Genomic DNA, 14,451 nt, shown 5'->3' on the forward strand with positions numbered 1-14,451 from the left:
ATTTGCATAATTTATTCATGTGAAAATATCTGGGTAACCATGTGCATAAAATATTTGAAGCATATTTGGAAAATATACTCTAATCCATGTAATAAGTTAAGCACATTATGAAAATATTTGAAGCATATTTTCTCAGGGTTTGGAATGTTTCAGTTTGATATCAAGTTCAGCCCACATGATAAATGAACTTGCATGTGTTTCAGCAAAATGTATGGACTCCTTCTCACATAGAAAAGTTCCTAATATATTGAGCAAAAAAATTGCATCCATGAATGCAGTGCCATGTCCTAAAAAGTCTTCCCATATTTTTCATTGCCCTGAATGTGCCCATACGCTACATCCCCACCACCTACTATATACTCTACTACTGTGTGCATCTAATAATTACACAAAGTATACATAACCACACCTTTAAATTACTAAAATAAATTTACAAATATTTCCAGCTCATGCTCAATATAGAGCAAAAGCAGGTGTTTTAATGCATTCATCTAATTTATTTGGACCTCTGTAGCTAGTCCATATGATATTTAACATTGGCCATTGGTTCATTGGACATTGGGACATTAGTTCTTATCTCACTGCTAACAGTCTGCCAGGGTGCCAGTGAAACCTCAATGTTGGCCAACATTGTCACCCCACACAAGCATATACATGATTTTCAATAGGCTTTACTTATATCTCATTTCACTCATATACACCTTGTAAAAATACATTACCATTCCTAGAAGACTCAACAGCATTTGTAAAACTTAGAGTTTAAATTTTTGCAAAAATCATCAAGCCATCAATTCTTTACTGCATCATGGAATTTAAATATACACCCAAGCTATTTAAATATTCCTGGAAAGATCACCTTGCAGTGGTCTGCCACCTCTTAAGTTTGCTCCAGTGCTAACGAAAATTCAGGGCCAGGGAAAGTTAATACAATAGTCACCTTTACAAAAAATAAGCTTAATACCTATTTATATCCCTTTAATTGCATATTTTTCAGAAAAGGAAGATAAAAAAGATAAACATTTAAAACTTATTTCAGCTCCATGAAAAGAAATTAACTGAAATTATGCAACGAAACAGAAATTTTCATCTCAAACACTCTTTGGTATAATTTCCAATCCTGGTATAAATTGACATCTACAAATAGTAAAATTAACATTTAAGAAGGAAATAAATGGGAATACATGGTTACCAAGGAATACTCACAGAAAAAATTCCAATAATGTCTCTTGTCAAATAGGGAACAAAACAAACTTACATGCAGAAATGAAAATCAGAGTGCATACTACAAGATAGGCTAACACATGCCAAAATGAATAATACCTAATTAGATTACATCCAAAACTCTAAACTAAGCCACAAGGAAAGCTTCAAGTCAACAGAACTGTATTTACTAAACCATGCAAAATTATGTAAACTATTTCAAGGGCCCAAGGGTTATTCGGAAGGTAAGCTACAAAGATTTATAATTCTTATTAAAGAAGCAATAAAGGAATTGGAAGATGAAAGAAAATTAGAAGTCTTGTAGAGGTAAGGGCTAGCATTAAATCAATAAACTGATAAGACTTTAGCACAGAATTCGCAGGTATGCAAAGTTATAGGCCATGTGACATACCTGGTGCACATCAACCAGCAAACCAGATATGTGCATGCAGGCCATTTATGTAGAAACAATATGGTAGAGTTGGGGCTAGAGCCATTCCTTCCAAAGGTACATAGATCGTTTGAAAGTCCAGGGGCAGCTGACTCACTCCCACTTCCCTGCAAGAAGAGCCAGCTGAACCAAATATACCCATGGTAACCATATACCCATGAAGAATGCAACTATAGGAGAGACTTCATCTAAATCTGGACCAATGGGCAAAAAATGATTTTTTCTAAAGTGGGTGAAAATACAGTTCATGGAAGAACAATGAGCTATTAAATATGAGCATTTTTAAATTCTTCAATGGATACAAGGGTGCTTCACTGAATTTCTCAAAATATTTAATGCAATAAACGCACTCCATATTGTGACCTTCACTAAAGTGCTACAAGAACAGGCCTGTATTTTAGACTGAAGAATATATTACAGTGTGGATTCTATTCTACGATGAATGTATCCCGATCATAGGTTACTTAGTGTTCAAGAGTTTATCTAATAGAAGCATGCAGTTGCCACATTTCAAACTTATATCAAACAATAACACCACATTAAGAATAAGTTAACCTTTAACATCTACCACCAAAAAGTTATTAAAACATCAATAAATGAAGAAATGATGGGATTCACTTATATTAAGTAACAATAGTATGGTAAGCAATGTTTCATTTTATGTAGCAGTGGATTTTTACTTGCAATTTATCAAAAAAAAAAAGGAAAATTTAAGCTTTAATTGAGACAAAAAATTAAACGACTCTTTTGCCAGCATATTTAACAAGAGACATGATTGAAGTAGCAGTTGCATGCAGTTAACTAATTTGAATGATACCAATTAAAAAACCAGGGGAAATGGCATTCATGCTCTTATGCTCAATAGATACACCCTCAGTTGAAATTTGGCTTAATAGATCATAAGTAATGCTTTTCAAGGCTATTACACTTTGTTTCTCCATCAAAAAATAGTTGAGATCAATCTCTTAATAATTTTGTCCTTCAGCCATTACAACCCAAATGGGTGTACAATTAAGGCCATATTCCAGTGCGTTACTCAATGCTTGATCCCAACTCAATTTAATTGCCATGTTGATGTTACAATAACTATCTTAAATCTCAAAGCCCACTCAGACCACGTACACTCCAAAGTTTATAAGTTGAGTCCAAACTCAAATTGAGTCGCAAAAATTCCTAGATGTTTGTTACTGTTAATTTAAAATTTTTGAAATAAAATATCTCTCATAAATATACTTCCACATAAAATTATACTCCAGTAATGCTAGTTTTTGGTGAGCAGGAGACCATGAATCACATGAGTTTGGATAAATGTATTATGCACTTTGTAAATGTTACAACTGAAGATTACCACAACTACTTTAGCCTAAAAGAGTTGAGTCCAAGTTTACATGAGACAAATTGCAACTTTATATTATTTAAATAGGAGTTAAACTAAAACTCAACTGAAGTCTGAGATCTGAACCATCAAGGTAGAGTGAGGACTCAAGATGGAATAGGTTCTGGAATATGGTCCTGAATTTATTTCTTAGGTATTTACCTATAACAGCAAATAAAATAATTCTTCTGTTGGAGACAATACTGCATTAACAGAATAGCTTTTGAGGCTGTAGCAAGCATGGGGAGAGGTAAGGGAGTTCAAAACCCTTGAAATTTTTGGAAGAAATGATATTCAGAGTGTCCCCTAGAAAAGAACCCCCTCAAATGTCTTCCACAAAACTCCCCAAAACTTTTTTCCCCGCTACAGCCCAGACAGTTTTAATTCAGTACATGATGTTAATTGACAGTTTGATTATTCATCAGTCTTTATCAATCCTTTTCATGACCCAATTCATGATTCTTAACACGTTTCGTACCAGGGTATTTAAATTCTTAGGAACGCCGATTTGGAAATATGTGCCTATTAGGGCGTAATGCCTTTGGTTTAAACATGGTTAAAAAGCTAATGTTTAGAATATACCTTTACCCAATCAAACGTTATGATGCATAAATTCATTATGAATAACGGACAACAACTGAAAATGTACTAACGAATACGTATTGTACGTTTTAAAATTGTTAAGGTTGATGCGCCTAAATGACGAGAATCTTCGTCATCCGTCCGGAAAGTTTGGGAAAAAAATGACGAGAATTCTCGCCATCCGTACCCAACGTGTTAACTTGTCCAACTGGTAAAGTAAATCCATTTTGTAGTTCTTCCTCTGACAGCTGCAGGCATTTAGAGTTTTATTATAATTTGTCTAAGTCCTCACAATAGCTAATTTTTTTCTACACTTAAGATTCAACTATATTTTTCCACAAAATATGTGTTCTGATAAACAGATGAGATATCAACTCAGCAATTACATTAAATAAAATAGAATATGCATAAAATATAATACGAAAGAAAAATACTGGAATTGAAATAATGCTTGAAAATGATTATAAATGTATCCCTCTTATTTTATCACACATTTTTTGCCACTTCCTTCAATACCAAGGATGTTAAGAGTCGATTGCATAATATTTTAATGGATATACTTGAATCAACAGAAGAATTACTTTCAGAATTACTATGGTTATTATTATATATCATGTATAAAATAGTTATGTGCCAGTAAAAACAGCCTTGAACAACATCAAGGATAAGCATAATAGTTGCTTTCCTTTTTATTACATATTAAGAGTCCCTTAGAATTCTCAAAATAAAGCAGGTTTTGCCTTGAACAACGAAAAATACTTGATGTTCATCCACAAATCAAAGCCAAATCTTCTTCTAGATGGTACAACTATGTAAGTTACCTAATGAGCAACTACTTCACGGCAAAATATGACAGATTATAGCAATATCTAGAAAAATTACCCATCTCAATTATTTAAATGGTTCAAATGAAAATTATACAGGAGTCATTGATTTACCTACTTAAACTTAAAATACATCTGAAACCTTTGAAGGTTTTCAATGGAGATATCTATTAATATTTACCAACTAATAAATACATTATCACAAAAAATTGATAAAAAACTGAGGCATCAAGCACCTGTGACACATATTACCTTCCAAAACTAACATTGATAATTATGAACACAATTATGCCTTGTAAACACTATTTGGAGCTAAAATATGCACAATAAGCCAAGGAAAGGACCCTAACAGAGTAAAGGCTCAAAAATTGGTAAACAATAGGTAATTCTTAACACAATAATAAACAAAAATTAAACATACCCTCCCTAATATTTCTCATTAGACTCGTCAAGAAGTTCTCAGAAAATCTCCACCATAAAAAGCACTCATTAATTGCACTCACAAACTGTCCAATAAGTCATCTCCTACAACATCAAGATTCTTTTTGTACCCACAGTACACATAAAAAATGAACTCATCAGGCTAGCACACTCCTTATCAGACTTACTTTTGTTTAAGCTATTTTCAGTAAATACCTAAATCAGTTTGTTCACTTCTCTCAAGAAAACCTAACATTCAGTCCAGATAACATGGAAAAAGTTGACAATGGAGCTCACCAATTAATATCCATTACAGATTTTAACAAGCAAGAGTTCATTTGAAAAAAAATTTTGATTCTTAGACTTCATTCAAAAAGGAAATTTGCCAGAATTACTTCCTTAAAAGACAGGGTTCTAAAGGAAAAACAAATATACCAAAGTCTCCAAATTAAATCTTTCAGTTGTATACCAAGGTGCATTTGTTTTAAATGCACTAATGCCATTCTTAACCCAGGAGAGGGTGTGCCGCAAAATGTAACATTAGAATGTGAAGTGTCATTGAAACCCCAAAGAAACTATTTTTTTCTCTTTCCTTGGAATTATATAGCTATGCTGTGTTCCTTTTTAAATAGGTCCACCGAATTAAACTGATACTAATAAGTATTTTTATTAAATAAAGATAAAATAAAAATAAAATAAAAAATATTTGAACCATATACACCCTGCGTGCCCTTTCCTGGGTTAATATTGCACACACTTTTGTCTCTGAAGGTGAAAAAAAAAGAAATCAAGGAAATATGACAGACAAATAAGTAAAATATTAGGAAAGGTATTCATTTGACTGCCCTAGGAGATTCCCTCTTCTGAAAATATTTAATAGTGTTGCCAATTTCATTACGAAGAAAAGTTTGCTCAGCCACTCAATTTCATATCCTAACTTTTCTTCCTGGAGCTTAAAAAAATCCATCCCTTTTCCTTCCATCATATCCTGCCAGCAGTATATTCAGGATTAAGTCTCAGGGGGGCTAATCCCCTCTGGAGCAGGAGGGGGGCAGAATTTACTAATATGACAGTTGAGAGTATGGAATACTCTCTCCAATGTCATAGGCATTAAACATTTTTAGTATCAGAGGGTAAGGGAGGGCAGTTGCTGTCTTACCCCACCCCCAACTGGATCAAAAATATATCCTTCTGGCACCCAAGCATACAAATTATGTAAATATCATTCCACATGATATAAAATAATAGAACTTACAACCAATAAATGGTCGATTTCCTCACATACACCTCTCCCTCATTGTTGAAACCTTCATTATGTTTCAACAGTATTGAGAAATATGCATATCTCTAACATAACCAAGAGAGCATTTTATGGCATTATTACCTCTCAGCAAGATGGGCTGCAATGTCAGTCAAGAATACAATGCCTTAAGATGGTTATCATAAACTAAACAAAACCTAGGAATCAAGAAGTGGCTTCAAATGTATCACTTAAAAGAAAGTCGAGGATATTTTCGGCTAAAATTCCATTATATAACGATGAGTAATCCATTAAATACCTGAACGAAGATAGAATGCGGAGAATTTTCTTCGATAATTGACCAAATTTAAGTATCACAATGGGTGACTGATAATTTAACACTCTTGTTTGACCTCTAATATTTTACCCCTGGACAGATAAGGAGTGAATGGATTTGCCTTGAACCAGGAAGACACTTATTATCATCATTAAGCATTGTAAAACTTGTGAGATAACACCATATTTTACAATATGATCAAATGGTGGGAATACCAAAGATTTTCACAGCATATTCGTTGGGTAAGCAGAAGCACCTGATCTGAATTTGTTTACCTGAGCTATTCTGGATGCCATTGGAGCTTCCCCAATGGACATAGCAAAACATGCATAAAATCTCACCTCAAAGAACAAAAGCAGTGGACCACTTCACTTTAACTCATAATGAGCTCAGTGCAGCCACAGTGCAAACTGCCACGAGGAAACACTTATTGATTTAATGTTAAACATCATTATGCATTATTTGTTAATACAGAGTAAAAGTAATAGAATCTCATGGCCTAGTTACACTGTACATTGGCACTTTCAACTTAATGGATGAATACAGGAACGATTTTAGTGGACCTGATAGGAACATGAATGAATATATGAACCAAATTAGAACAGGTTCTATTTTCTGTTCACACATTCACATAATTTGGGTGATTACATGGTGCATTTCTGTATTCATATAATAAGAAATTAACTTGTATGGGTCAGTATACCATGTAACCAGGCCATTAAAATTAAATTTTCACCACACAGTATAAGTTTCGAAAGGAAAATTTTTATGAAAAAGATATGTTAAAATTTATAAATCTTTATCACCTAAAAACTTAATAAAACTTTAAAACTTAGCAATAAAGAGCCCTCCTCCTAAAATAGACCAGAATGAAAAAAAATACTGTATGAAGTAAGAGGCATATAGAAAGATAAAATGTGTGACAAAAAAGAAATTTCACACAAAAGCTCACCTTAGGTCCTGGAGTTCCTCCGATTCCAACTGGTCCTGGGGGTCCAATAGGACCAACAGGTCCCCGCTCGCCAGCAGGGCCTGGCTCACCAGGTATCCCTTGCCTTCCATCATGCCCTGGAAGGCCTTCTGGGCCCTGTGGGCCTGGAGGACCCGGGGGGCCAGGCTCACCCGGCTCTCCCTAGAATGTATGAGGTATTTAAAACCAATCTTGACTCTTACTGTGGATTCTATTCTATCTAATAAAAAAACATAGGCTGAAATATGCAGTATGCATTCTGATGTAAGCATGCATGATGAAAATAAACTCAAAAATGCAAGAGACAAAAAGTTTCACCAATAAGTAACTTTTAATTTTAAATGCAGACAACTGCTAAGTGAGGAATTACTACATTAAACTAATGAAGTATTTCCTACTAAACAATTAATATTGAAAGAAATATTCCAATAATTAAACTCATAGTATGCACTTCATACAAATAGATTGTTTAGGAAGGATAATACACGTGCAAAATTATTTCCTCATGCATTCCTGTAAATTTTAAGTACTTTTAAAAAGCCAAATGTTAGAGGGTTTCATAAGTAAACCATGGGACTCATCTAACAAAATCTACATAAATATAAGTATGGATAAAAATTAATTTCAAATGAGTGAAAATAAGAGAGGAACTACAAAAATAAGTTAGTAGGTCAGTATACAGTTGAATTAAATTAATTTTGGTGGTGTTTTAATGGTTCCTAGCTGCTTTCAACAGTAATAAATTCTTTCCATTGTGGTTGCTAACATTACAGCTGCAAAATTTGGTTTCTTGAATGTATCACAGAAGTTCATCAATAAAGATATCTTAGCTCCACAGTAAATAAAAATTTTCATGGAATATTTGTTTAGGCAAGAAAGTTGTGGTAGTTGATCGACCAAAAAAATTAAAATTTCTAGCGTCATAAAGAATTTTTAGGATAAAGATTAGGTTCCTTAAAGTTTGATTTTTTAACAGCTTTTGATAGAATAATATCTATTCCACACTGAGTGACCATTATGAAATTAAAATTTGTTAATGAAATACCTCATGGTTGAGATATAGAGTATCAAAGAACATATTTGAATATATGATTGATAATGGTCAATATAGAGCATCAATACAACCACTTTTGGAAGGGAAACTTGATAAATTAACAAGTCAGAAAAAGTTTATGATCTCATTAGCTCCAAAACTGCTTAAGAAAAAGTTATTGAGTATTTTAGATAAAATGAAGGCAACTTTCTGGGTTCCCCACACATCTAATTAGTGCACCAGTTTTTCATTAACCTAACCCTTAAAATGAGAATAATTCAAATAAGATGGAATTTTCATAATTTTTATCCATTTGAGCTTGATAATATTCTTTGCATAATTATCATGAAAAATATCAAATGAATGAATCAAATGCAAACAGGTATGCAGTTATTAAATTTCATTTACAATATATAGTATGCACTTACTTTCAACATAATGATGCTCTGAGCTGATATGTTATGCCCACTTTCTTGGAGGCCCTAGAAGTATTAGTGTTGAAAAATGAGTGGCTAGAAGAACTGAATACTTAGAGCTGAGACGGTTATAAAAGAAATACTTATATGGTTACAACATAGAAGATGGACTTACAGACATAAATAAGAACACATGCTTAAAATAAAAATATTACAAAAAAATAATAAACCAACTTCTACTAGAGTGCTTAAATGACATTAATAAATTCCAATTCAGTTGACAGCACTGGACAGATAAAAATAAAACACCTAGATATTTGAAGGTAAAGCCATCACTGCCCCTTCTCACACTAAAAGAATTTGGTTAACACTACTAGCAGCGGGGTTAGGGAAAAAACAAATATTACAACAAAATACAAGGGTTGTTATAATGTTCCTAAGGTGAAAAGCATTGCCAGTCCATATCCTCAGTGAGAGGCTATCCATCCCAACAGCTACAGACTACTAAAATCCATAACTACAAAATAAATGCAACACCACTGAAACAAGACATTGTTAGTGTCAATATTCGCTTAAAAAGCAAGAGAAATCTCACCTTTACAGCAACTATTTCTGCATAACCTAAAGTACCACCCCTTAGTGTGGTAACTGAACGCTTTAGCCCCTGAAATTAAAATATCATCTCATATATTACATACTCCAGCAATTGAAGACTTCAATATACCTACTAAAAAGAGTGTACAAATATTTAAGGAGAGCATGCAATAAAGATTCAATGAATTTCACATTACAATAAAATTTATTTACACAGGGATGGCAAGTAAAAACAGAGGCAAAATTAATTGCTTTAATATTAAAGATAGGTACATTAATAGGCAAAAAATATAATATTTAATACAAAAATAAACAAAAACACACTCCACCTTTATGCTAAATTAACTGGAACATCACTACAGAGTGGAGTAACCAATCAATAAATCTTTCAAAATCTTTCAAAACATAGATATCACACTGGAAATGAATCGATGAAACCCACCCTAAAGCTATTGGTAGGAACAGTGGCGGCTCGTCAAGTGAAGTACCACTTCATTTACATTTTAAGAGGTTAAGCGAGCCTCAAGTTGTTTAGAATGCAAATAATTAACACTAAGTTTTATTGCAAAATGTTGAAACAATCATGCAAATACTCAAATAGAGGCCATCTTCATCAATCAACAACAATTGTGTCCATGGCAACTGCCACCTGGATGTTAAGCTTTTGAAAGCACTTCACTCGTATAATAAACCTTCCTAATTCCCAAAAAAATCAACAATCGGCTTATATAATAGCGTAGTCTGCTTCTTGTATTCAAAATTCCTGAAATCCTGAGAAATATGTCTTAAAACCTCAATCTCAATCGGTTGCGCAAACATCCGGCAGGCGTATGCAACTCGAGAGACAACATGATGGATGACTCTCATTCCGCCGTGTGTCAGGAAGATCGCTTAGACACTGCCCCTTCGCTGTGCTTCCCGGAAAAAGTGTCGAATACACCGATATTCCCTATCTTACACTCAAAAATATTCAAAAATCGTAAATCCGGGTTTTCCATGCATACCCACAGTCGAAAGTGTCAAACGCCGTAAGTACGATAGAGTTCTCTATGGAAAGTGAGAACGCGATTACACACATTTGTTGATTTTACGGATAGGGGAATGACTGACGATACATTAGGAGTAATTTTAACGCTGCGGACTCCTAGAAAATATGGAAAATGACGCGAAAAAATAATTTTCACCTTAGAGTTCTCCGGAGACTTCAACGGGCACCGTCCGGCGTTATCCTATGGTTACGCAACCCGAGTGACTTACGTTTGACAAAAATTTTCCTGCTTCTCTCAAACGCTACGCAAACGGGAAATATCCATGTTTATTGGGCCGATGAGATGTAATTCATGCAAAAACTACAAAAACCGGTAACACTCAATTCCTTTATGCCCCGAAATCATCCCAACGCAGTGGCGCCGCGGCGGCAATGGGACGGCGACGCCATTCTAGGATGAGTCCAAGGAAGTGGAGGATGAGACTATCTCGAGATGGACACAGTGGCGCCGACTCCATGGGGCCCGAGGAGGCCCGAGCCCCCTCAAAAATTCGTTATGGGTGTGAAGAAAAAATGTATCAGGCTTTTCGATTTTCCCCGTAGTGTCCAGATATCGAGATTCGAGTTATCAGAGTTCTAATGTTGATCATATGACCCTTCTAAAATGCTTGAAAAACTTAAAACTCACTACTATTAAATTTACCAGGACAAAATCCCCGGTTTGGGCCCCCCCAATATTTTTTGTAAGTCGGTATCCCTGGATGGACACACGTCGCGGCTGGGGCAGCATGCTTTCCGTACACTTACCCTGAGACGATCGTCCTCATCAAGCCATCATGTCGCACGGTATTGTCGATAAAGGTTGTGTTGCCTTCTTCTCCGAATTTTCAGAAGACTTAAATTTTCTCCTTCTTCTTCTTGGATATTTCTATCCATTTGATATTCATTCCTTTTCCAAACTCCACTCATACATGTACGAAGAAGATCTGCTATTATCGCCCTCGGATGATCAAAAGCGTAATTAATTACTAATTGCATCCCGTCGCCAAGTAACGTATCTTTGGTGCAGTTTAATATTCCCCAACTAACCTGCATATCAGTGGTATCCGAGTGGCGGACCGCCATCATTGCTAATTTATTTACTAAATGCTACTTTATATTTCTTGTTAGTAAATGTTTAGACGCATCTGAAGTTTTGGGTGTCGCAAATGGGGGTAAAAGGTTGCCTAGTTTACGGTAGTCTATAAAAATTAGCACAGACCTTGATAAATTGTTATTGAGAACCTCTGCTCTACATTTAGAGGTACATCTTCATCAGCAACCCGCCGTGACACGCCATCTTGTGGTCGAACTTTTCCGTCCGGAATCATTCTGGTACTACATTGAGTATTCCTCTATCTCCGTCCGATAATGACCGTTCTTAATAGGCACCAACGAAAACATGAAGATTAAAGGCGAAGGACCAGTACTATCTTTGCAGTGTAAGTGAGCAGAAAATTGAAAACAGGTATTAGGGCGCGCGTGGAATGAACCCAAAATTCATCATCCGCAACCCGGAGGACACAACTGTGCTTTTAATCTCGGCCGCCAGTTTTTCTTCCACTTGCTGAAGAATCTGTGAGGTAATGCTGCGCCCGTAACACCACTAACCTTGTGTTTGTCGTCAAATTTGAATCAAGCTAATAATATTATTTTTTTTTGAAAACTCCACAACAAGGAAGACTGATGATGGCGGGTATCTAAATCATATAAATACCTGACAATTAGACGAAGTTTTGTCCAAAATTCTTCTCAGGTAGCAAAATAAAAATTCGTTTTGTAAAGTACATGCATCGGATCTTTCCTCAGTTACACAACAACGCGTTTTGACATTCACCTGGGATAATTCTGTTTAATACGATGGAAATGTGCTAGATTGGAATTAAATTAGGCCGTTGGAAATTTTTCAATTTGACTTAGAGGAGAAAAGTTTATAAGGGATAAAGGTTAGAGGTCAATTATTGTTAGGTTAGTGATTGATTATCCTACAAAAGAGGATGAGAAAACCATTGACTCGAACACCGGGAAAATAGTTTATCTTTTCAGCACTTCACTCTCTTAAAATGTCATGAGCCGCCACTGGATTAGTAGCCGAGTAAAATATAATTTAGAAACTAAAAGAAAAACAATAAGTATGCAAATGACTCAAAATAAAAGGAAAACAGCCTCATTCAGACAGTGCTTGAAGCAATGGAGCATATATAGGAGCAAAAGGTGGGTCATGAACCCCGGTATCCTGTAACTTAGACGATACACTAAAACTTTAACTTGAAGATGGTTGCATGCTCCTTCTTCATATTACAATAAGCTGCAACTAAACTGCAGTCATTTCAATGCAAAAAACGTCGATATTATCAAATACCATACTTTACAGCAGGTATAATTAGGCAAAAAATTTGCAGACAAGACTGATCTTTACAACACTCACTTTATCATGCAGTAGACATAAAAACGAATCAGTACTGATGCTACAAACATTCCACCCCTTGTAACTGATGCATATTAAAAAATTAGAAAAAAAAAATTCACCCACAAAGTAATCTTCAAATCTTCCGATTCCAAATTCGTATCTCAAATCCATTAGAATACATGTACACCTCCATTTTATCGTCTAATTCACCCAAATAAAACTCAAGTCGATTAAAATCAATGACATCTCGACGAAAAAGTAATTGCACACTATGGTTAATACCTCTGGCAAGTGAAAGGTTTACAGAATATAGAATGGACAATTTACTGCTATAAATAAAAAAACAGTGATGGGATAAGGTAACTAGGTAAGAAGCAGTTCCAAGAAGAGCATGACTCTAGTAATAGCGTCACGTCAATGGATGAAAATTGAAACATTAATATTTTTACCCTGTCAGCAAACGCAGGATAGCAGCAGTCACTAGGGTACGATCAATACATACGCACACCAACAAAGCAAAATATTAACGCAGTTGCATGCTTCGTCTTATTCAAATATAACTTGGTATTACAAACAAAAACAAGTGCACGACGAATCTAATAAAAGATTAGCGGGTTGGTAAGTATTTGTAGCAATGTCGAACAAAATGTCTACGATGTTTTTTTAAGTTTTCACAAACTGAGATTAATCTTAATTTGGAAAATGCAATTGATGGGAGAGAATATACATCTAATAAAAAAAAGAAAGGTTCACAACCACTGTTAACACAAAATACAAAATGGAGACAGAATTAATGCATATATAAAACTGGAAAAATGTACGTAATCTGGCACGTAAAGAGATACAAAAAATTCTCTAAGTGATGTAAGTAGAGGTAATTTATGATAAAATTACCATGTCAAAATCAAATATCATTGTTCCATGCATGAATATGAAAATAAAAACTAGTATTTTCTGTGGAAGACTACGTTAAAGTTACTGCAATACTTGAAAAGAATATCTCAAGTTGCTATAGGAAAAAAAATCAAACAATATTAAGATTCAACACTGGATGCACACGTTTGTGACGTAGCAAGCCTTTAAATTATTCCCCCAAAATAGAGGACCTTCGTGGTTCTAGATAAGAGCGCCACAAAATAACACATTCAATAGAAAATTTAAAATAATTAAAATCACCTCAATGAAATGAAATTGATTGATATCATTTATCAGTTGGATGCAATAGTCAGAGCAGAAAAAAACACAATAGAATAGAAAGATCAAATCAACACACAAGAAAATTGAAATAGCCAAAATCAATGGAGCGAAATATTTCCAAAGCTCGTTAACATAAAAAAATAATATAAGACAATAGAAATTAAGAGGTATTAGACTGCCAAAGCGCCAAATAATACGATAATATTATTTTAGTTATGGTCCATTTCTTTTTATCGGTTAGTTAGTAAATATGTGACAATTAAGAAGGAAATTGGAATAAAATAGCCCTTGACCCTAAGGACTGATCCTGCTTCCAATGTTAATAAAGCAGTTGAAAGCTATATTTACGCCACACATGCAAGTTATTTATCATAA

At 34.5% G+C, this 14,451-nt stretch overlaps 1 protein-coding gene across 5 annotated transcripts in view; it reads right to left on the reverse strand.

Annotated features, from left to right (window-relative positions):
- LOC124170671 (collagen alpha chain CG42342-like) overlaps nucleotides 1-14,451 on the reverse strand; it is a 460,311-nt gene that overhangs the window by 52,268 nt on the left and 393,592 nt on the right. For 4 of the 5 annotated variants that reach the window (XR_006867531.1, XM_046549557.1, XM_046549556.1 and 1 more), the window contains 2 exons: nucleotides 9,444-9,512; nucleotides 7,382-7,561 (listed from right to left, as the gene is read on the reverse strand). Coding sequence is in view for 4 of the 5 variants with exons in the window: in XM_046549557.1 (XP_046405513.1) it covers nucleotides 7,382-7,561; nucleotides 9,444-9,512 (249 nt within the window). In the remaining variant the exon portion in view is untranslated. Of the gene's footprint in view, nucleotides 1-7,381; nucleotides 7,562-8,860; nucleotides 8,915-9,443; nucleotides 9,513-14,451 lie in introns of all 5 variants that reach the window. The other variant, XM_046549555.1, reaches the window with a different exon arrangement.

This window comes from Ischnura elegans, chromosome X (assembly GCF_921293095.1).
Source record: "Ischnura elegans chromosome X, ioIscEleg1.1, whole genome shotgun sequence".
Lineage (NCBI taxonomy): Eukaryota > Metazoa > Arthropoda > Insecta > Odonata > Coenagrionidae > Ischnura > Ischnura elegans.